This window comes from Ailuropoda melanoleuca, chromosome 14 (assembly GCF_002007445.2).
Source record: "Ailuropoda melanoleuca isolate Jingjing chromosome 14, ASM200744v2, whole genome shotgun sequence".
Classification (NCBI taxonomy): Eukaryota; Metazoa; Chordata; class Mammalia; order Carnivora; family Ursidae; genus Ailuropoda; species Ailuropoda melanoleuca.
Window position 1 is genome coordinate 69,713,321 of NC_048231.1, and position 23,041 is coordinate 69,736,361.

Sequence of the window (23,041 nt, forward strand, 5' to 3'; positions counted from 1 at the left end):
ACAGTATGAAGGGAGACATAGTGGGAGGGTGGCAGTTCCAGAGGGGGCTTTAAAATGTCTCTTTGCAGCTTTGTTCCTTATAGCCTTAAGGAGTTGACGGGAAAGGGGGGAAATGATTTGAGGAAGGGGGACAGTTGATGCTAAGAAAGAAAGGCTTGAAAAATCTGCTCGCTGTGAAGTTTCAGTGCGGTAGGAGCTGGGAGGTCGCAGGTGGTATCGGCACCCTGAAGTCAGCAGGTTCTCAGCATAAGGCTGGGAAGGGCTTGCAGTGAGTGCCCCTGAGGAACTCGCCCTGAAGTGGCAGGGCAAGGACACATAGCTGAGGGCACCAAGGACGTGGGCCTTCTTAATGGATAAGCAGGTGCACCCAGTGATCAGAAGAGGGGAGGTCTCTTGATAGTACCATGAAGTCTACAGGATCTTTGGTTTTTATGGCATTTGAAAAACCAAAACAAAAGCAAAAGGCAAAGAACAATGAATGGATAGGACACTCCAGAATTACTGTTTCAGTATTATAAAGATCTGTTTTCTGAACATTCTTTGAACTGCTCTGCAGTGCTCATGTGGTGAAATTTATCAAATTCTGGTCTTTATATTGTGAATAAAGGGGTCCTGTTTTTAAGTGGAATGGAATGATTATCTTTACCATAATGCTGAATCTCTTAAAAGATTGTCATTGATAATCCATTTTCTAGGATTTACTTGTTACTTGCCTACTTCAGGTAGCATTGGGCCAGTCTTTGTGATTACAGAAGGATTGGTTTTGGTTTGTTCTGCTGACCAGTTTATATTTGGCATTTTATACCCTAGGCTATCTGAGAATAGCAAAGTTCTTTTCTTGCTAGAGAATTAGACAGACTCCCCTTGAAAAACTGGGGTTAGTGTGGGTTGTGTCCTGGGAATATTTTTGTTGCCCTTCTGCCTTTCGAATTAGCTCATTTGTTCAATTTATGGATTTGGATGTTGTATAGAATATGAGTATTTTTACAGATACAGTTTCAAGTAGGAATTGATCTTTCATGCCAGCACTGTACTCAATTTTCAGGTCATTAAGATGTTAATGATTCAAGTTTTCATATGTGTGTGCTAGAAGTTTTTCAATTATCAAACATCAGCAAGCCTTTTGATGATTAAAACCTAAAAATACTGTTAGTAAAGGCTTTCAGAAACGTACAGGTTTTTTTGCATGTATAGAGTTTTATATACTGAACACGGTACAAATAAATCAAGCATAAAATTGGAACGAGGGTTGAAACTGATAAGGATTTGAGGTAGCATTGAGTTATCAGTGAATTTTGCTATATAATTTTGATGTGTTTTTCTTTGTTTTTTTCTTTTTTTTTGAGAGGGGGAGAGAGCACACGTGCACACAAGGGGGAAGTGGTGGGGGGGGCAGAGGGAGAGAGGGAATCTTCAGCAGGCTCCATGCTCATCACGGAGCCTGATGCCATGCTCTATCTCATGACCCTGAGATCATGACCCAAGTTGAAATCAGAGTTGGACCCTTAATCCACTGAACCACCCAGGCACCCTATAATTTTGATGTTAAAAAAAATCAGGTAGGGGCGCCTGGGTGGCGCAGTCATTAAGCATCTGCCTTCGGCTCAGGGCGTGATCCCGGCGTTCTGGGATCGAGCCCCACATCAGGCTCCTCCACTGGGAGCCTGCTTCTTCCTCTCCCACTCCCCCTGCTTGTGTTCCCTCTCTCGCTGGCTCTCTGTCAAATAAATAAATAAAATCTTAAAAAAATCAGGTAATTTGCTGTATTTCATTACCATCTTACATACTTTTGTTTAATATTTTATATACTACTAAGAAAGCAAAAAACATTCCAGTTATCATTGTAAGCCACATCCCATTTTCAGAGATTGTTAAAATGCAGAAAAAATATTTTGGGGTAGGTAAAATATAATGCCTAAAAACAGTAAAGGTGATAATTGTGTAATAAGATAAAATCATTTGGGAGAAATGATTTTAGCCTTTTATTAGTATTTTCCCCCCAAAGGTATCATAGCTTTATACTTCTTTATTCTACTTATATGAGAAAAACACAAATTAAAAATTTCTAAGATTTATTAAAGTACATTCAAAGGTATATTATGTGGTTTGTGTATATTGATATGATTTGGTGGCATTCAGAGTGAATCTGTAGTTTTCTTGGTAATTAAGTTTTTAAAACACGATACTTGATTGCCTTAGAAATGAAGTTTACCTGAATATAAAATACATTTGTTCTCATATAATACTTCGGATTAACATTTTAGTCTCTCTCATGTCAAAGTTGATTTGATTCTTAGAAATGATCTGCATGTAAAATTTTTTGCCAAAAAAAAATTTTCTTTTCAGTTCAGGAAATGATATCCAAACCCCATTTTTGTTGCTCTCAAACAAAAATTTCACTGAACTCACTATTAATTTACATAAAAGATTGGTAAGTAGAATGCATGGAAAGTTAATGCTTACCATTTAATCTGCAAGCACAGTAGTAGTAAAAATATATTCATTATCCACATGCATTTTATCCTGAGCTCTTTGCCAATGAAAGCTAATTGACTAGTGCATTTAATTCTTTAGGATATTATAATTTCTAAATTAGAGTATTGTGGTGGATTCTGTAAGTCATGTAATAATCATAAAATTCTTGGTAATTCCACTGTAGCTTGGAAATCTCATGTGTACCAGTAGGTTAAATGATACAGTGTGGACATTATACTAGATACTTAGATTATTAGTAAGTACTAGGTGGTCAAATCAGTAAAATGTGGCAATAATAGAATTGTATATGTTGTACAGTTTTGTTTGCTTCTTTAAGATCTTAAAGCCAGAGTTTTACTTCATGAGGATGGGGCAAGATTTTAACATTCTGGCCAATATAGTCTCTTATTCTGTAAGCAATCAAGTTTATACTTAATAATCCTCACAGTAATAATATCTGGAGTCCTCCTTCATGTTCCCCCAACCTCCATGGAGAATGTCAAACATAAACAAAAGTAGAGAAAATAGAATTCCCATATACCCACCATCTGGCTTCACAGTAGTCAATTCAAGACTAGTCTTGTGGCATGGATACATGGATACTTCTTTTTCTGTCCTCCGTTTCAATCTTTTTGTTGTTGTTGACAAAGAAATTGGGTTGTTTCTTTTTTCCAGGTTCCCACAGTCAGGATTTACATCCCTTTAACATTTTTTGTCATGTCCTTCAGTGCCCTATATTTTCTTTGAATTGGTAGGTAGGTCCGGAGGCTTGATCAAGTTCAGGATCCGCCCCCCCAACCCCCACCACCTCACCCCAGGAAAAATATGTTCTAGATGGTGTTCTGTATAACTTAATATTCTTAATTTTTAAACAGCATAAGAATGTTTTTTTTTCCATTTTAACTTTTCTTTAAAGCATCATCTTATCTTATACTAAAATAGGGCTCAGTTAACTGAAAGATACTTATAATCAGGGCCACTAGATGTCTCCTACTTACTCCTTGTGTTAACTCTGCCATGCACATGGGATGATTGCCACCTCCAGAACTCTGCTGCTTTTTGTTGACCCCTGAACGTCCCAATCCCCAAATCTGTTGGTTGCTCTTTTTTTTTCTTTTTTCCCAGAAACAGGTAAGTAAGTAGAATTGACCCTAAGAGTTTTATAATTTATGATTTTTAACATTTAAAATTGTATATGGGGATGATACATCTTTACTTGTATTATAGTTTTTATTAACACTTGTCGTTGACAGTTTTTGAAATCTATCAACCCTAATATTTAAAGAGCTTTGGGTTGCCTGCGTGCCTCAATTAGTTACGTGCTAGACTGTTGATTTTGGCTGAGGTCATGATCACAAGATCATGAGATCGAGCCCTGCATCAGGCTCTGTACTGAATGTGGAGCCTGCTTAAGATTCTCTCTCTGGGGGGCGCCTGGGTGGCACAGCGGTTAAGCGTCTGCCTTCGGCTCAGGGCGTGATCCCGGCGTTATGGGTTCGAGCCCCACATCAGGCTCCTCTGCTATGAGCCTGCTTCTTCCTCTCCCACTCCCCCTGCTTGTGTTCCCTCTCTCGCTAGCTGTCTCTCTCTCTGTCAAATAAATAAAATCTTTAAAAAAAAAAAAAAAGATTCTCTCTCTGGGGTACCTGGGTGGCTCAGTCAGTTAAGCATCGGATTCTTGATTTTTGACTCAGGTCCTGATCTCAGGGTCATGAGATTGAGCCCCACCTCAAGTCCAGGCTGGGTGTGGAGACTACTCAGGATTCTCTCTCCATCTTCGCCGCCCCCCCCCCCCACCGACTTGCACGCACACATGCTTTCTCTCGCAAAAACACATAATAAAAAAATAAAGAGCTCAGTTACTTGGCAAACATTAGGCAGGATTTGTTTTTTAAAATGGTTTTACATGAGTTTTCTATAATTTTAGTTATTTCCTGATATTTTAATGCCCTCCTAAAATCACAGTTCATTCTGACAACAGGCAAAATTATTTTATACCATTTTTTCTCGATGCTTGTCTAAGATAGGTTTTTATATTCTAGACAGAGTTGTTGAAGACACAATAATTTCGTATTCTACAGTTGCTTTGTACCACCATCTGAAACAACCATCTTACAGGTCAGCTTTACCCACTAGTGTTATTCTTGGGCAGATGAAACCTGGCTGAAGAGAGATGGTTTGTTTACTGCCTTGATGTCTCTATTTTTGTGCAGAGGCTTTTTAGAGGTGCCTAAAAAAATAAACAATGGGAGAATAAAAATTTCAGCTTTAAAAATAAGTAATGTACAAAACAGGTATTTTTATCCCATTCTTGGCCTTATCTCATTCTCTATCCATGCCTTTTAGATGAGAAGTTTAATACACTTTTTTCCAAGTTTAATATATCTGAGAACTTGTTTTTCTTGGAACACTTTTGAAGATCTCAAAAGTGTAAAACAAAAAACAATATTTGGAAATTGCTGAATATCACTCTTTTTTAATTTAATTTAGTTTTTTAAAAAATCTTATTTATCTGAGCAAGGATTGCTCACATGCATGAGTGGGGCTGGGGCAAAGGGAGTGGGAGAAGCAGACTCCCTGCTGAATGGGGAGCCCAACCTGAGATCATGACCTGAGCTGAAGGCAGACACTTAACTGACTGAGCCACCCATGTACTCCTGAATATTACTCTTTTTATGTATATATCAAGAGATAACGTTACTTCTGATTAGAATTCTCTTTCATGATGCTCCACCTTGCTTAATGCTTATTAGAATGTCTATTATCAATTCTGGGATTTCATTTTGACTTATTTTGACTAGCACTTTTTCTCACATACTAATTCAGCATATAGTTATAAAACTCCTATAGACATCATGCTGAATTCCACAAAAAGTACACGAATGAGTCAAACCTGAGATAAAAAGAGATGTAATTTAGTGGGGGGCCCACAAGACAGGTTAACAATCGTTATAGGAGGTAGCAGTTGATTAGAGACGTAAGAGCCCTTGATGAAATGATGTGGCAGTCAGGAGTAGTGGATGATCACTATAGAGAGATTTGGAAAAGCTTCAGACAAGAGAAGCTGTTTTAGCTGGTCCTTAAAAGACAAGTAGGTGTTTGGTATTACAGAAATAAGACTGGGGAGGTGTTATGGGAGGGACCTCTGTGAGCAAAGGTGCCAAAGCAGGAAAACATGAGGCACATGTTAAGGAAAGTAGTGAGTTGCTGCTTGACTGAAGGATTAAGTACTGGAGTGGGTGTGGGGAGTGGCATGGTAGAGGGCCAAGCAGGTGATGGGTTTGGAAAGTTAGGTTAAATTCCATATTGAAGAGTAGACTCTAGGAGATCATAGGAATACCACCATGAAGGTCATTCTTTAGAGAGGTTAATGTGGTGGTGATATTTGAGATGGGAATGCCAAGGCTGTGGGTGATTCAGGTGAGTAGTGCAGGGTGAGGAGATCTTGAGTGAGGGCACTGGTGTGGAAGGAGGAGGACAGGCAGCCCCTAGGAGGTTTTACAGACTGGGAGAGGATGGGCTCAGAGATGGCTCTGGTTGTTGAGGGTACAATTTAAACTCGTTATTAAACAGAAACATTTATCAATTGTTATAAAATTGATGTTAGTTAAGTTTCTTCCATATTCTTAGTTCTAGAGCCAGTACAAAAGCCTCATGAAGGTCCTGGAGAAATGGGGAAACCAGTTGTCATTCCTAAAGAGGATCAAGAAAAGATGAAAGAGATGTTTAAAATCAATCAGTTCAATTTAATGGCGAGTGAGATGATCGCGCTCAACAGATCTTTACCAGACGTCAGGTTAGAAGGGTAAGTACCTAGTGTAGTACTGACAGCATTGAATTTGAATGAAAGTGTGTTCTGAATTCCCAGTAGTGTTGACTGTTCTTAAAGTGAATGTTGTATCACTAAGTTACTACTTACCCACTTTTAAATAATTAAATACTGATAAAAATACTACTGATCATTAGGCTATAAATTTTAGGCTTTGGAAAATAATGATTTATCTTAATAGATTAGTAGGGAATTTTAAACTTCTCAAAACATTCCTGTAATCAGCTTTTTAAAAAAAAATTCTTTTAAGATGTATATAACTTAAAACTGTAATGTATACAGTCATAGGTGTACAGATTACTGAATTTTTACATATATGTATATACCTGTCTAATCATCATCCACATCAAGATATATGTGTTATGTGAGTGAATATTCTATAATTTATTTACACACTGATAGACATTTGGGTTGTTTCCACCTTTTGACTGTTATGAATAATGCAGTTGTGACATTCTTGTGCATGTCTTTTGGAGGACTTAGGCTCTCGTTTCTTTTTGGTATGTACAGGGGAAAGGAATAGGTTATACATTTATATAGCATTAGTATGTGCTGCCAAACATTTTTCCAGGATGATTGTACCAATTTACATTCCCACCACCAATGTTATGGATAGTAAGGAGGGCACGTATTGCATGGTGCACTGGGTGTTATAGGCAACTAATGAATCATCGAACTTTACATCGGAAACTGGGGATGTACTGTATGGTGACTAATATAATTTAAAAAATTTAAAAAAAAAAGAGGCCCAGTTGCTCCATATGAAGAAGGTAAATAAGATATTTGGGTTAGAGGACAGCAGGCCCTATTAAAAGCAAAGGACCTATACAGAAAACACATGGAGCAAGTGAGCATACACATTTGGCTCCTGAGACCCTAGCCACCTTACCCTCCCATTAATGCCAACAGCCAGGCCACCTTTCTCCAGGCAAGAGATTGCAGGATGATTCTTGATAGAGTAGGACGAGGCATCATCACTCTGAGCTAATATTCAGCTTTTTGGTTCCCTATTTTTATAACAAATATGTAACCAAGGAATACTAGACAATCACAAGAAACCCTCAAACATGAAAAATATAGTCCCCAAAAGAGAAATACGCAAGTTGGAGGAAGGAAAAAACTATTCAGGGAGAAAAAAACTTAAAAAGAATTAATCCCAATGAAATAAAATGTATTACAACCATAAAACAAGAATAGGTTACTATTCAAAAGATACACTAGGAGAACAGAAGAGTGTTTCGAGTTTAAAAAGAAAGAAAGAAAAAAAGGGCAAAGCTTAATGCAACTCAGCAGCAATCCTGGAAACAAAGGAGCAAAATTCCAGAGGGAAGGAATTGCGAGCCTAGAATTCCATATCTGTCCACACTTGCAATCAAATGCATAGGTTAAAAAAGGACATTTTTGGAAACGTGCAGCGTCATAACATCGAACTGCCATGCACCCTTTCTTAGAAAGTTACTGGAGATTATGCTCCACCCAATGAGGACCTAAACTCGGGACAAGATGGACACAGAATGTAGAAGACAGGAGATTTGGCATAAAACAAGTGTGGTGGGAATCCCTCGAGGATGGTGAAGGGAGAGCCCTGGATGGGAGTTGTTAGGCCAAGAGGTAACCACCCAGATGGAAGCAGGACACGCACCGGCAGAGACTTCAGGAAGACAGATGATGGTACAGCTGAATGCCTCTGGAAGACATTTAGACGATGGGGAGCTTGGGATGCATTTAATAAGTACATAGAAAACCATAGCAGAGAAAACATAATTCTAGGGAAAACTTTAAGAAGTTGTTCAGAAAAAGCAAAAGCAGTTATAGTTTAGTACATGGCACAGCTGTGAATGAGTCCTAGAAGGCCACCATTTAATATTGTGCATATAAAAGTTAAACTGTGTGGGGGATGGAGAGTATCAGTGTGTTCATCCAGCAGATTGGTTAAGTGGCGATCAGTCAAAAGAAGCTTCGTTGTACTCTTAAGTTTTCCCAAGTTGTTAACTCTCCTGACCAATATAAAGGTTACTGAAGAAAGCTACACCATTCAGAGAAGCCTGAGGTTGAAATGTTAATGGTGTCTGTGCTAAAAAGAGCCTTGATTATTATTGTTCTGGTAGAATATTCTCCTATGTACATTATTGTTCTTAATACATTTTATTAAGCGTTTATGTTTTGAACAGTGTTTAAATGGTGTGATACACATGCTTGTGCACTGAATTTCGGGCTTGATGAGGACTGCCTAGGCTTGAAAGTCTCACTTTGCACAAGCTGCTGATACTCAGTCCTTCTTGCCAACCGTTTGGTCTCTGTGGGAGTGGGCTGCTGAGCAAGTTGGCACAAAGTCGCTACTGTCACTGGGTAGCCTTTTTATACCTTCTTGCTCCCATCTCTGTGCAGGTATCTTTTAAAGTTTTTTGTTTGTTTAACTTTGATTGTGGGGAATTTCAAGTGTGTACAAAAAGAGACAGTAGTATAAGGAACCCTCATGTGCTCCTTACCTCGGTTCAGAAATGCCTAATAGTCTTGTCTCTTACTTACACCCTTTTATATGTCCCCCAACAATCTCTGTCTCCTGGTATGTACACCTCTGTGTATCTTCTTCCTGCTGAACTAGGGTTGGTCTGTATGTTCTACCAGTAGAACACAGTATAAGTGATGGAGTGTTGCTTTTAGTGTCGCTTTTAGAAAATACACTGTGATTTCAAATTCGGTTTTTTACTCTCACTTGGGTCATTAGCTCCAGAATTAGCCAGCTGACTTGACAGCAGCAGCCCTATGGTAAAGCCCCTGTGGTTTGTGGCCTTCTGTGAATAACCAGCTAAGTGTGATTAGAAGCAGGTTCTCCAGTTCCAGGCAAAGGTATACCATTTGTAAATATTTCAGCATGTATCTCTGAAAGATAAAGACTCCTATAGGAAGGAAGGTCATGATACCATTTCATACCTAAAAAAATAATTAACAGTGACTCCGTAATAACATGAAATACCCAGTTAGTGTTCAGATTTCCCTAGTGATGTCATACGTTTCTTTTTTTTTAGTGTTTTTATCAGGATCTAAATAAGGTCCACACATTGCAAATGGTGCACATGTCTCTTAAGCCTCTCTTAGTCTCTGTAGGTTCCCTTTCCATTTTTCTCCCCGAAGACCAGGCAAAGTATCTTGTATCTTTCCTCAGCCTGCATTTTGTGGACTGCGTCACTTCAGTGTCATCGACTGTTCCTGTTTCCTCTGTTTGCTGCCGCTGGTAGGTTAAAGGCATTTTGTACCAGTATCCTTCAAGTCAGCCAGATTGTGTGCTTATGGTACTAAAGGTGTGCATTCTGGTTAGCCATGTGCATCCCCATTGGACAGGTCTCTTGCATGTCCCATCCTTCTGTTTTTTTGGACTACTTGAATTGATTCTCTTGGTCTCTTATATTTTTGTCTTTTCTTTTTTTCTTTTTCCAGGGAAATATTCTAGACTGTCTTTGAGCTATTCTCTTGAATTTTTTATTTGTTAAGTTTTTTATTGCTAAGTTTTTGTCATTGTTATCTGGCATTTAAACAATGTAGACACAAAACCCTACACTTTACTATTTTTATACATATAAATATTTGTGAGATATTTAGTATAATAGTAGCATTTTAATCTTTCTAGTTTTTAAGGTAAATTTAACTGTCGTTTAAAAAATAATCAGTTCATGGGGCGCCTGGGTGGCACAGCAGTTAAGCGCCTGCCTTCGGCTCAGGGCGTGATCCCGGCGTTCTGGGATCGAGCCCCACATCAGGCTCCTCCGCTATGAGCCTGCTTCTTCCTCTCCCACTCCCCCTGCTTGTGTCCCCTCTCTCGCTGGCTGTCTCTATCTCTGTCAGATAAATAAATAAAATCTTTTAAAAAAAAATAATAATAATATTAATCAGTTCTGGGGTGTGTGGGTGGCTCAGTTGGTTAAGTATCCGGCTCTTGGTTTCAGCTCAGGTCATGATCTCAGGGTCCTGGGATCGAGCCCCGTGTCAGACTCTGTGCTCAGCGGGGTGTCTGCTGGAGATTCTCTTTCCCTTTACCCCTCCCTCCACTCCTGCATGTGTGCAATCTCTCTCTCTCTCTCACAGTAAATAAATTTTTAAAAAGTAATCAGTTCCATGAATCAGGCTGTTGCTGTTAAAGTTCTTCAAAAAAATTGCTGTGGCCCAGGGTAGTTAAATTGAGTTTGGATCCAGGTCTGGCTCTTACTTCTCTTTTTTCTCTACCTGATTGCTGGAAGTTATTTTTTCTCATTTTCTTAACCATTCCTTTTAATGCTAAGTTAAATTCTGGAAACAGATTAAAATAATGTGTTTAGTAAAATTGTATTTATTTTCTCAGATAAGCTCCTCTAGATGATTATGATGAATTTGTGGAGGTTGCTTTGCTTATAATTTTTAATATTTTATATTTCCCAGGTATTTTCAGTAACTGATATTGCCCTATAAATAATTGGTATTTCTAAGGCTGATAAAGTGTTTTGTTTCAGTTAAATAAAATTTTGTTGTGTACATTCTAGCATAAATATTACTTTTTCATACCTCTCTTCTGATTTGGTTTCTACCTGCTTCATGAAATGTAAATTTTCTGTTATAGAACTTTAGCAAATTCCCTGATTTTGTTCTTGTTGTTGTTGTTCGTGTTCTATCTTTTGCCTCAGAGAGACAAGATAATTTGTAGTTTAAAAATATGCTCACGGAGGGGGGCGCCTGGGTGGCTCAGTCGGTAGAGCATCTGCCTTCGGTTCAGGTCGTGATCCCAGGGTCCTGGGATGGAGCCCTGGTTTAGGCTCCCTGCTCAGCAGGGAGTCTGCTTGTCCCACTCCCCCTGCCCCTCTGCCCCTTCCCCCAGCCCATGCATTCTCTCTCTCTTTCTGTCTCTCAAATAAATAAAAAAATAAATGGAATCTTTAAAAAATGTACGCTTGGGGTGCCTGGGTGGCTCAGTCAGTTAAGCGTCCGACTTTGCCTCAGGTCATGATCTCAGGGTCCTGGGATAGAGCCCCAAGTCTGGCTCCATCTGCTTGTCCCTCTCCCTCTGCCCCTCCCCCCGTTTGTGCTCTCTCTGTTTTTCTCTCAAGTAAATAAATTTTTTAAAAAATAAAAATTATGCTTCAGGATATTTATCTTAAAGTATTTTTTTCATGTATTTTCCATCTTTTACTAGATATCTCTTGGAAATTTTTTTTTCTTTTGGAAAAACTAGACTTCTCTTTCTTTAACTGTTATTTTTTTAAAAATAAATTCATATAAACATTCAGGAAGCTATAGGAGATAACAAACTTTTGTACCAACCACCAGCCTTACTGAATCTTAAGTTGCCATATTTTCTTTTTCTTTTTCTTTTGCTTTTAGCAGTAAAACTTTATGGCTACAGTTGAATCCCTTTGTACAAATCCTCCTCCCCAGTTCTCTTTAACCATCGTTCTGGTTTTTCCATTTATCATTACTGTTCATGTTTTAAAGGTACTTCTTCATGTCTCTATATATGAATAACATAGTTTATAGTTTTATATTTTTAACTTAACAAATGGTAGTACAGCATAGGCACAGATCCTTCTGCAGCTTTTTAAAAATTGTTTTTGCTCACGCATTGATTTTGAGATTTATCCATGTCGGTGCAAGTAGTTCTGGATCATTCATTTTAACTGCTTTGGTAGAAGTCCATTGTATGAATATGCCATAATTTATCTATTGTTCTTTTACTTTATGTGTACATATTTCATCGTTATAGTGTCTCTGTAAACACCCTTTTACATGTATTCTCTTCTACAGATGTTAACAGTTTTCTGTAGAACAGTGCTTTTCAAATTACAGTTCAGGACCCTTTACTCATTAACGGATCATAAAATGAGTCTAATGAATACCTGTTAGCATTTTAATTAGTGAAGTAGAAGATAGAGTGTGTTTTATGTAGTAAAAGTATTTTTCATTAATCACTAGTTCAGGATGTGTGTATTAGATTAACATAAAATGTATTTGTTACCATGGGTTATGGCCAAAAGTGTTCAACAGTAGAAGTGAAATTATTGTGCTGAGAGGTATGCACTTTTTTATTTCACTCAATTTTTTTTTAAAAAAACTGCTCCCATGCTGGTTTTACCAATTTACATTTTCCAGCCACAGAGAATTCATGCAGAGGATGATAGTGGCATGGGCTAGGCTAGCACAGATGATGAAGTTTTAAAATTCTGATTGCATTTTTTATGATGGAACCTACCAGAATGCTGATGGGTTGGATATGGGGTAAAAGAGAAAAGGAGGAGTAAGAATTTAGGCCTGAGCAGCCATCTCATTTACAGTAATACTTGCCAAGATAGAAAGAAGAGGAAAATAGAAATATGGGGAAAGAAATCAATTAGCATATACTTATAAAAGCCTGGAATTCAGGGTAGAGGTTGAAGCTGGAGCCATGAACTTGGACAAGTGAATTTAAAGGCACGGGGTTGGTTGAGGTAGCCTTCGGAGTGGATGAGATGAAAAAGAGGTTAGGTTAGATGATTGACATTTCAGCTTTTGAAGAGTGAGAAGAGGAGGAAGATCTAGCAAAAGGGTAAGAAAACCTGAGGTATGAGGGGGAAAGTACATGGAAGTCAAGGAAGTGTTTAAGAAATAAGTGGTCAACTCTGTTAAATTCTGCTGAGATGAAGGATGAAGTCTCTAAATTGACCCGTGAATTTCAGTGTATGGTGGCTCTTGGAACTTAGATAAAATTGTTTCTGTGGAATGACAGGGATGAAACTCTGATTTAAAAGAATGAGGAAAACTTCCAGTTTCTGTGATGGCAGCCTTGGTGATTTAGAGCAACTCTTCAGTTGAGGACAATTAAAAGTGAGGAAAAATACATATGTGTAAATGATTTCCTTAAAAACATATAGAGGTTAGAAGGCAGTAAAGAATTATGGAGCCAAACTATGGGGGAAGATGAAAACTCAGAGAAGCAAGCTTGGAACTTTTACCTTGATGCATTCCACATTCCAGAAGTTGTATACCTAAATAGTACTTTTTGTTTTGTTTTGTTTTGACATTGCGATTTAAGTTCAGTTAGCCAACATATAGTACGTCATTAGTTTTGGATGTAGTGTTCAAAAATAGTACTTTTGATAGCCTTTTGGTGCTGGGGCATAAAACCTGGAGTCCAGAGCGTATCATGTGTTTGGGGGAGGGGTGGTGAGTCAGATAACCCATCCTGCATGCTTTAGTTTTAGGTTCCTAGAAATAATGATGAAATTGAAGTTGACCAGCCCTGGTGGTGACTGAAGCCCAAGTTTAAACCATCTTACTCCAGAAAATTGAATTTACTATTGCCCCTGGCTCCCCCTAGATTCAAATGTAAATCCTCTCTGAAGAATGCTATTAGGCCAGTAAATATTTAAATGGTACTTCATACACAGTGTCTGGCTTATACTAGACACCTGAGGAAACAAGGCATATGACAGAAAACAAAACAGTAGACTATGGAAATAGACCCAGAAGGACTCCAGGTAATGGAGTTATCAGACACAGACTTTAAAATGATTATACATAATATTAATGTGTTCAAGGAGATTTAAAAACAAGGTTGAGAATTTAAGCAGAGAACTAGAATCTATTAGAAAATAACCAAGTGGAAATTCTAGAACTGGAAAAGTACAGTAATAAAAAGTGAAGTCCTGATGGATGAGTTTAGCAGCAGACTAGACATAGCTGAAGAGAGTTAGCTGAATTATAGATCAGAAGTAAATATCCAGAATGAAGCATGGAGGATGGAAAATAAAGAACAGATAAGTTAGAGATACAGAAAATAAAGAGGTCTAGGATTGTCAACAAATTGTAGTCAGAATAAGAAAGAGAATAGAGCAGTAGTGATATTCAACAGTATAATGGCCAAGAATTTTCTAAAACTAATGTTAAAAACATTAAGGCACAGATTCAGTAAGTTTGATGAACCTTCAGCAGGATACCTGCCACATCATACTTGGGCGTATCATAATAAAACTGTTGGAAGCCAGAGCTAGAGAAAAGAATTGTAAAAACAAGCAAAGGGGTGGAGGGGGAAGATAAAGATTGCCTTCAGAGGTGCAACAGTAAGTCTGACAGCTGACTTCTCAGCTGACTTCTCAAGAGAAAAAACAAGGAAGCCAAAAGATAATAAATAACATGGTATCTTTTAAAGTCCTAGATAACTTTATATAAGCCTAAAATTTTATACCCAGCACAGGTATCTTTCAAAAAGAAAAACCTTTAAGAGAAACGAAACTGCGATAATTCATTACCCACCCTAAAAAACACTAAAGGATGTTCTCTAAGCAGAAAGAAAATCACTGGAATGATCAGGTATAGAAATGAAGGAAGAACAATGGAATTAGTAAATATGTAGATAAATTAATGTCAACTATGTAAACAATATCTTATGACATAAAATATCAATAAAATTAAAATAGAGAACAAAGCATTTTCTTGGGTGGGGATAAATGGAGTTAAACAGTTGTAAGTTTTTTTTGGGTTGTGTATGTATTGTCAAGTCGTGGGTAAAGATAGCAATTAGTATTAGATTTTAATAAGTCAGGGTTTTGTGTTGCAATTTTTAAGGTTACTACCAGAAGAGGATAAATCTTAGTAGAGTGGAAAAAGTAAAAATTAGAAAAATATAAATTCAGAGGCACCTGGCTGGCTCAGTTGGTAGAGCATTGTGACTCTTGATATTGCAGTCATGAGTTCAGTCAAGCCCCACATTGGGTATGGAGTCCATGTATATAAATAATAAATAGATATATAAATTTAAAAGAAGGAAAGGAGAAAAAAGGGCAAATATTTCTATTTGTATAAGATGCTAGATTTAAACTCAAGTATATAATTAAAACTGTTAAAGGTTTTGCTTAAAAGACAAAGGTTGTTAGATTGAGTAAGAAAAAATGACAACTGTGTATTATTATAGGAGGCAAACTTTAAAAAAAGAATATAGGAATACTTAGGGTAAAGAATAGAACAAAACATACCATATTTGATACCTGATCGATAGTTACTCTCTGGTAAATAGAGTAAACTTCAAGGCCAAAAGCATTAAGTGCTTTAAGAAAAAAATATTTTATTCTAGTTAACAATGCAAATACTGCATATCAGAACTTGTGAGGTACAGCTAATTTCATGCCGAGATGAAAATAGATAGCTTTAAATGCACGTGATTTTTTAAAAGATAGAATATAAATGAACTATCATAAGAAATTTGAAAAAGGACAGCAAATTAAACTTAAATAGAAGGAAGAGTAGAAACTTAAGTTAATAAATATACAGTAGAGAGAACAGAAAGCCAGAAGTTGGTTCTTTGAAAAAATTAATAAAATTAACCAGTCAAGAAAATAAGAGGAGTGACAAATAATCCATATAAGGTATGAAAAAGGTACCATTACTATAGGTGCTGCCCCCACAAGAAAATATACTATAAAGAGCAGAAATTAACATAAGAGAATACATAGAGTATAGGGTCAGCAAAGCCAAAAGTTAGTTATTTGAAAAGAATAACAAAATCAAAGAACCCTTTCCTAAATAATAACTATCATGAATGAAAAAGAGGACATTACCACACATTGTGCAGACATTTAAAAAATTGTAGATAATATAAACATTATCTCAATAACTTAAAAATTTAAATGAAATTATTAATTCCTGGAAAAATACAATTTAATAAAACCAACACAAGAAAAATGGAACAAGGTACTGTAACTATTAAATAAATAAATGATATAAATGATTTAAAATTTTTACATATGGACACACACAATCCTAAACTTCTAGGTGTTGTTGCCCTTGCCAATGAACTGTATCAAATATTTAAGGAAGAAATAATGCCAACTTACACAAACTTTTTTAGATAACTAGAAAAAGAAGGAACATATCAAACTTGTTTCATAAGATCAGGATGATCTTGAGATGAAAATCTGACAAGAACATGACAAAGGAGAATGACAGGCCAGTTTCATTGATAAACATAGGATTCTAGATAAAATGTTAGCTGAATCCTGCAATATGTAATGTTAATAATATATTGAAATCAGATTGGTTTATGCTAGCACAGTAGGTTGGTTTAATATTTTAAAATCATTTAATGTCACCACATTAACAGGAATAAAAGAGATAAGCTATGTTAGTAGATATAGAAAAGGGATTTGATAAAAATTTGTCATTGGTGATGACAGAAATTCTAGTAAACTATGAATGAAAGGGAACCTCCTTAATCTGATAAAATGTGTCTACCAAAACCAAAATGAAACAAAGCCGCTTAGGTTTAACAGTAATTTTGAAAGTGTTCCTTTCAAGATCTGGAACATGACCCAGACGCCCATTATCACTTCTATTCACTGTTGTGATGGAGGTTTTAGCCAGAGTAAGGAGGACAAGCAAAAGAAATAATAGTTATAAGTACTGGAAAGGAATTAAAACTTATTATTTGCATTCGACATGATTATATATAATGAAAATTCAGAAATACAGATAAAAGATTAGAATCAATAAGTATTGATTGTTTTACGGTTGATACTTATAATGAAAATCAGTTGTATTTCTATGTCAGTTTTTAACAAAAGGTAGGCAATAAATTTTTTTAAAATACCACTTAGAGTGCAATCGGAAAATATCAAATATTGGAAGCTCTCTTTAAAGGAAGTTCTAAAATGTTATTGAGAGAAATTAAAGATCTAAGTAATGGAAAAATGCCCATCTTTATGGGTGGACAGTTCAGTATTATAAAATGCTCGTTTTCTCCAAATTGATTTATAGATTCAGTGAATTTCCAGTCACCACATTTGAGTGTGTGTGTATAATTTGACAGATTGGTTCTCAAATGTAACTGGAAGTGCAAAGACCCAGAATAGCCAGACATTTTTTGTAGAAGAATAAGATTGGAGGATTTGCAATAACAGTTACCAGAATTTCTCAGGAAAGTATAGTAATTAAGATACTGTGGTACTTTTGTAAGGATATACAAACAGATTGGTGAAACAAAAGGAATTTATAACCGGTCCCATACTACTTGAACACTTGATTTAGGACAAAGATGGCACTGCATAATAGAAAGATGTTCTTCTAAAGAAAAAGGTAAACAGTACTGGGTCATCCTGATAATAATTTAAGGGCAAAACTGAAACTAACTTTTTTTTTTTTTTAAAGATTTTATTTATTTATTCGACAGAGATAGAGACAGCCAGCGAGAGAGGGAACACAAGCAGGGGGAGTGAGAGAGGAAGAAGCAGGCTCATAGCGGAGGCCTGATGTGGGGCTTGATCCCATAATGCCGGCATCACGCCCTGAGCCGAAGGCAGACGCTTAACCGCTGTGCCACCCAGGAGCCCCTGAAACTAACTTTTTCTTACACAATATAGAAAACCATTTTCATGTGTATTACAGATATAAATGTGAAGGCAAATCAATAAAGCCCCTCACAGATCACATAGAATTCATTATGATCTTGAGAGAGGGGAAGATTTCTTAAATAGGACATAGAGACTCCCAAAAATGCAGGGCAAGTTTGATAAATGGGACTACTTTAAAGAGTTACTGTTCATTTAAAAAAAGAGAGTGTAAAAAGAAAAATACATTGAAAAGACAAGTCACAGAAGAAATTTATGATACTTATAACCAGCAAAATGCTCAGATCCAGAATATGTAAATAACTCCTACACATTGAAAAAGGAAAAGGAAAATGGATGAAAGACTTGAAGAGATAATCCAGATGACCAGTAAACATAGGACAAGATGCTCAACCTTATTAGTAATCAAGAAAACACAAAACTAATGAAATACCATTTCATACTCTCATATAGTGTTGGTGGCAGTGTAAATTGTTAAACCCACATTGAAAAACATGTCAGTATCTAGTAAAATGAACACTAACATACTTCATGACCCAGCAGATCCACACCTAGATGTATCTAACAGATGCATGCACATATGCATCAAGAGACAAGGACAAAAATGCTAATAGTAGTACTTTTGTATTGGCTCCGAACTAAAAATAATCTAAGTGTTTATCATCAGTGGAATGTGGTAGATCCATATGATGGAATACTTTACAGCAGTGGAAATGAACAAAAGTCACAACATGAATGAATCTCACCATTTATACCAGGCTAGAGTCCCGGAAGAATATATACGCAATTATGCTATCTTGAGGAAGGCCAGAATCGGGCAACACAATTCGATGTTAAGGGTTAGGAGAGTGATTGATCACCTTTGGGGAGGAAGGACAAGGTAATGGGAGCAAGGGGGACTTGTAAGGTGCTGGCCACGTTTTCTCTCTTCCCCTGAGTCACGGTTACATGGGCATTTGCTGTGTGATAACTCATTCAGCTCTAAATTTATGTTTTGTGCACTCTGCTTTACTTCAGATAAAATCAACTTGAGAAAAGAGTGGGGGAAACAAAGTGGGAGGGGCTGCAGTGGAGGCAGCAGGTGCAACAGTGCTTTTGCGGTGTCACCCGAGAAAGGAGAGAAGTGGAGGTGTTAGCTGGGGAGATTGTGTGATTAAGGGAGACATTATCTTTCTTTTCTCAAAGATGGTATATAGTGCAGTCTGTGCATGTTGATGGGAATGATCCCACCGAGGGTAACTTTGAGAGGGGAGTATTACAGCAAGAGCATTTAACTTGAGTGGGTGAGAAGGAATATAGTTGGCTTCAGACAGGAACAGGGATAATTCGGGCCTTGTGTCGTGGGAAAAAGGCACAATGTTCACGATCACACATGCCTACAGGATGGTAAATGTGTTCATGGGAGCATGGAAATTCTCTGACAGCTTCTGTGTTTTCAGTGAAATTGCCACCTGTGAGTGAGGAGGGTGGGAAAGGTATTGGAAATCCGTGGACATGTGAACAAGCACACTGAAGGAGGTGAGTAGGAAGTTCAGGCAGAACTCTCCACAGCGCTGAGAGCCTGCTTGAGGTTTGTGGTTATAAATTGAAAATGAGGCCATTCAGCATGCTCACATGTTTTCTTTAGCCGTATTCAGCAGCTCAAGTGGATGCAAAATCAGCAGAAAGTGGGATTTAGCTAGGACTGGGATATTGCAGCAAGTGAGATGAAAGAATGGGAGCTCCAGGGTGGTGATAATCATAAAGAGCCATGGATCTAAGCAGAGTAGAGGACCTGGAAAACATGAAGAGGGCAATAGAAAGTGGGAAGAGGGATGGTCTGGAGTGGAGACCCCATGAAGGAAGCTAAGGATCTGGGATTATTGGAGTAATTTAGTTGGAAGAGCAAGGATTTGGGGGGAGGTGGGGGATGGTGACCAGAGATTCTGATGCTTAAAATGGAGGTGATCAGGGATGCCCTGGGTGGCTTAGTCGTTAAGCATCTGCCTTCGGCCCAGGGCGTGATCCCAGGGTCCTCCCTCCTCCACTGGGAGCCTGCTTCTTCCTCTCCCACTCGCCCTGCTTGTGTTCCCTCTTTCACTGTCTGTCTCTCTGTCAAGTAAATAAATAAAATCTTTAAAATAAAAATAAAATGGAGGTGATTGGTAATGGCATGGTCCAGGGATGTAGCATGAAAGTATATGGGTGAGATGTGGTGGAGGACAGTTTCATTGGAGGAGAGCAGGGCAAAGATCTGAAAGGACAGGGTATTAAAAAATGGACTACATAGATGCTAAAATGACCGAGAATGTGATGACAAGACTAGCGGGGGAACTGATAGGGAAGGTGATAGATGGCCATGAAAAGCATGAACTGGCACATTCTTTAAAAGACTTGGGGCTTCTTAGGGAAAAGGGAAAAGCAACAGTCTTAAATCAGCAGTAAGGAACAAGGATGGATCTACCACCCCCTTCAGATTCAGTGGTACATGAGATATGGAAGAAAAGCAGCCTTCTCTTGAAAGAAGACTACTCAGAGGACACACGGCTGGCTCAGTGGATTAAGCACCGTCACTCTTGATTTTAGCTCAGGTCATGATCTCATGGATTGTGAGATTGGGCCCCATGTTAGGCTCTACGCTCAGCGAGAAGTCTGCTTGACATTCTCTCCCTGTCCCTCTGCCCCTCCCCCCTCACTTGCTCTCTCTCTCTCTCTCTCTCTCTCTCTCTCTCCCTCTCTCTTTCTCTCTCTCAAATAATCTTTAGAGAAGTGAGAAACTACTTAGGAAGTGATCTTCTCGGCAATATTTTAATTAATGGTAGAAGATCACTTCCTAAGAAGATCAGATTAATGGTAGGGAATATTAAAAAAGAGATTATGAAAATAGCCGATTTTACTGGTAACAAAACCATGAATTCCCAGCAGCAAAGGGGAAAGGTTTGTAGGTGTTAATCTAAAAAAAAACCCAACAAAACAAAAAACCCTGCTAGTTACTTTATCTGCAAAATGGGTTTATTTGGGAATAGCAGAGAATTGTAATTCAGGACAAACTGCGCAAAACCATCGGCACATCCACCGATCAAAGGGAAAGACTTCGTCTTTTATGGAGGAAGAAGTTGGGAAGAGGGTTGGTTGGTTTGTTTGTTTGTTTGTTTGTTTTGAGGGAGAGAAGGAGAGAGGGAGAGAGAATCTGAAGCCGACTCCGCTGAGAGACTGAGCCACCCAGGTGCCCCCAGAGAAGCTATTTTGAATGAAAGCTCATTAGAGAAAAGCAGGAGTTCAGGGTGAGGATGGTTTCTCATTCGCTGAGGTGCAGGCGGGTCCTCAGTCTCTTGTAGAAGATACAGTGTACATCTTTTCCTGTTGGGACCTGTAGTTAGTGATTCTTTCTTGTTGACCATTCTGTTTGGGTCTGTAATTGACATTCTTGTAACTGAAATTGGTGGTATGGCTCCCCCTTCCTGGCCTCCCTTCCTGGCCTCCTGACCGTTTTTGTGAGGTTTCTCTTCATTAATTTTCACACAGGTCAGGAGCTTTAGTTAGACCGATAGCAGTTAGGATTTGGATAATTCATAATAACTGGAAGGCCTGGATTTTTTGTTACTTGTTCACGGCATTATCTTAGAGTTTTAGAACATTTTCACTAAGTATATAATTATGTAGTTATTCTCATTTCTAATATTTTTATTACTTTTCTCCTTTTTCTTTAAATAATCTTGCTAGTGATTTGCAGTTTTTAATTTTCAAAAAAGTAGCATTTCCTCTGATTGTTTTTTTTAAATTTGTTTTCTATGTAATTATCTCTTCTTTTTTGTGTTTAATCTGTTCTCTTCCTTCTTTAGTTAAATGCTTAACCTATTATTTTAAAATATTTTTGCTTTCTAATAGTCATTAAAGACTCTGTATCTGTGAACACTTCAGTGCAGACTGTTGTTTTATGTATTTTCATCCTTATTTATTCCTAAGTAGTTGGTAATTTCCATTTGATTTCTGCTTAACTCAGGATGACCTAGAAATACATTTAAATATTTCTAGGTACATTTCTTTTTGCCTTTTGATTTACTCATTTTTTTATTAGTGATTTCTAGATTAATTTCGTCATGGTCAGAGAACATGACCCGTATATGAACATGATCTATTTCAAATGTGTTGAAACCTTCTTGACCTAGAAAGTGTTCAGTTTTTTAAAAATGTTTCCTCTGCAGTTGAAAATAACTGTTTGGTTGCCTGTTACTTCTGGATTTTTTTCTTTTTCATAGTATATGCTGTATTAGATTCTGATTAATTTGTATTTTTAAAAAACCTCCCATATGATTATGGACTTGACACTTTCTCAATTCATTCTTTTATTTTTCAAGGCTGCTTCATTGGATGCATTTACAGTAATGATAGTATATTCTTGTTTTTAAACCCAGTGTTCGCTGTATCTGTATTAATTTTTTTACCCTGGTTTTGACATCGCTATACTACTTTTAGTCTGTTTAACATTTTCCTGGTGTGTCTGTTTTTTTTTTTTTCCCTATTTCTTTCAGCCATCTGTGATTTTATTTTATGTGTATTTCTACTAAATGGATGGATTTATATTTTCATTTCACTCTAATCATTTTTAATAGGTGAGTTTGATGCATCTACACTTGTGACTATTGTTAAATTTGGACTTCTTTTAGGTTGAACCACGTGTAATTGATACTCAACCATTTTTGACCTGTGAAAACGAGTTTCATAAAGTTCAACCTAACCTTGTTTTATTTACCATCCTTTTTATGTTTTCCTCCTTTCCTGCTTCGCTAACTGATACAGTTTCATTTGATAAAATTTTTAGTATTCTTGTTTTTGTGTCTCTTGGTTTGGAAGCTGCACATTTTACTTTTATTCCTTTAGTAGTAAGACCTGGGCATATTGTAATTGTCAATGTGTGGACTTTATCTACATGTTTCGTGCACATAGTGTACTTTTGATCTGAGCATTCATACTGTTCAATTTTAGGACATTTCTGGCTATAATCTCAAATGTTGCTGTGTTACCATTCCTTCAGCCTTTTCTTCTGGAATTACTCATATGCATAGACTAGAGCTTCTCAATCTATACTTTTATTTTTTTTCCCTTTGTCCCTTTTTGAATTATATATAATGAATTTCTCATTAATATCTCGGTAGTGACAAAGTCCAGATCTCACTCTGCCATTTACTGGCTTTGTGGCTTTGGAAGAGGCAGTGACCCATACTTCAGGATCCTTATCTGTACACTAAGAAAAGTAACAAGGGCTGTTGTGAGGATTTGTAGTGCTTCAAATACTTCCTGGCCCCTCGGATATAGAGAAGGCCTCTGTTCAGGGAGTAAGCTCTAGGTCCCAGTGCGAGTCTCATGAAAAGCCAACTACAAGCATGCTTTTCCATCCCCACTCTTTTTTTTACTAATC

General features: G+C 37.4%; 1 protein-coding gene across 1 annotated transcript in view; it reads left to right on the forward strand.

Moving 5' to 3' along the window:
• GALNT1 (polypeptide N-acetylgalactosaminyltransferase 1) overlaps positions 1 to 23,041 on the forward strand; it is an 85,710-nt gene that overhangs the window by 21,762 nt on the left and 40,907 nt on the right. Inside the window, exon 4 of the mRNA XM_034643160.1 lies at positions 6,106 to 6,280. Coding sequence (XP_034499051.1) covers positions 6,106 to 6,280 — 175 coding nt within the window. The remainder of the gene's footprint in view (positions 1 to 6,105; positions 6,281 to 23,041) is intronic.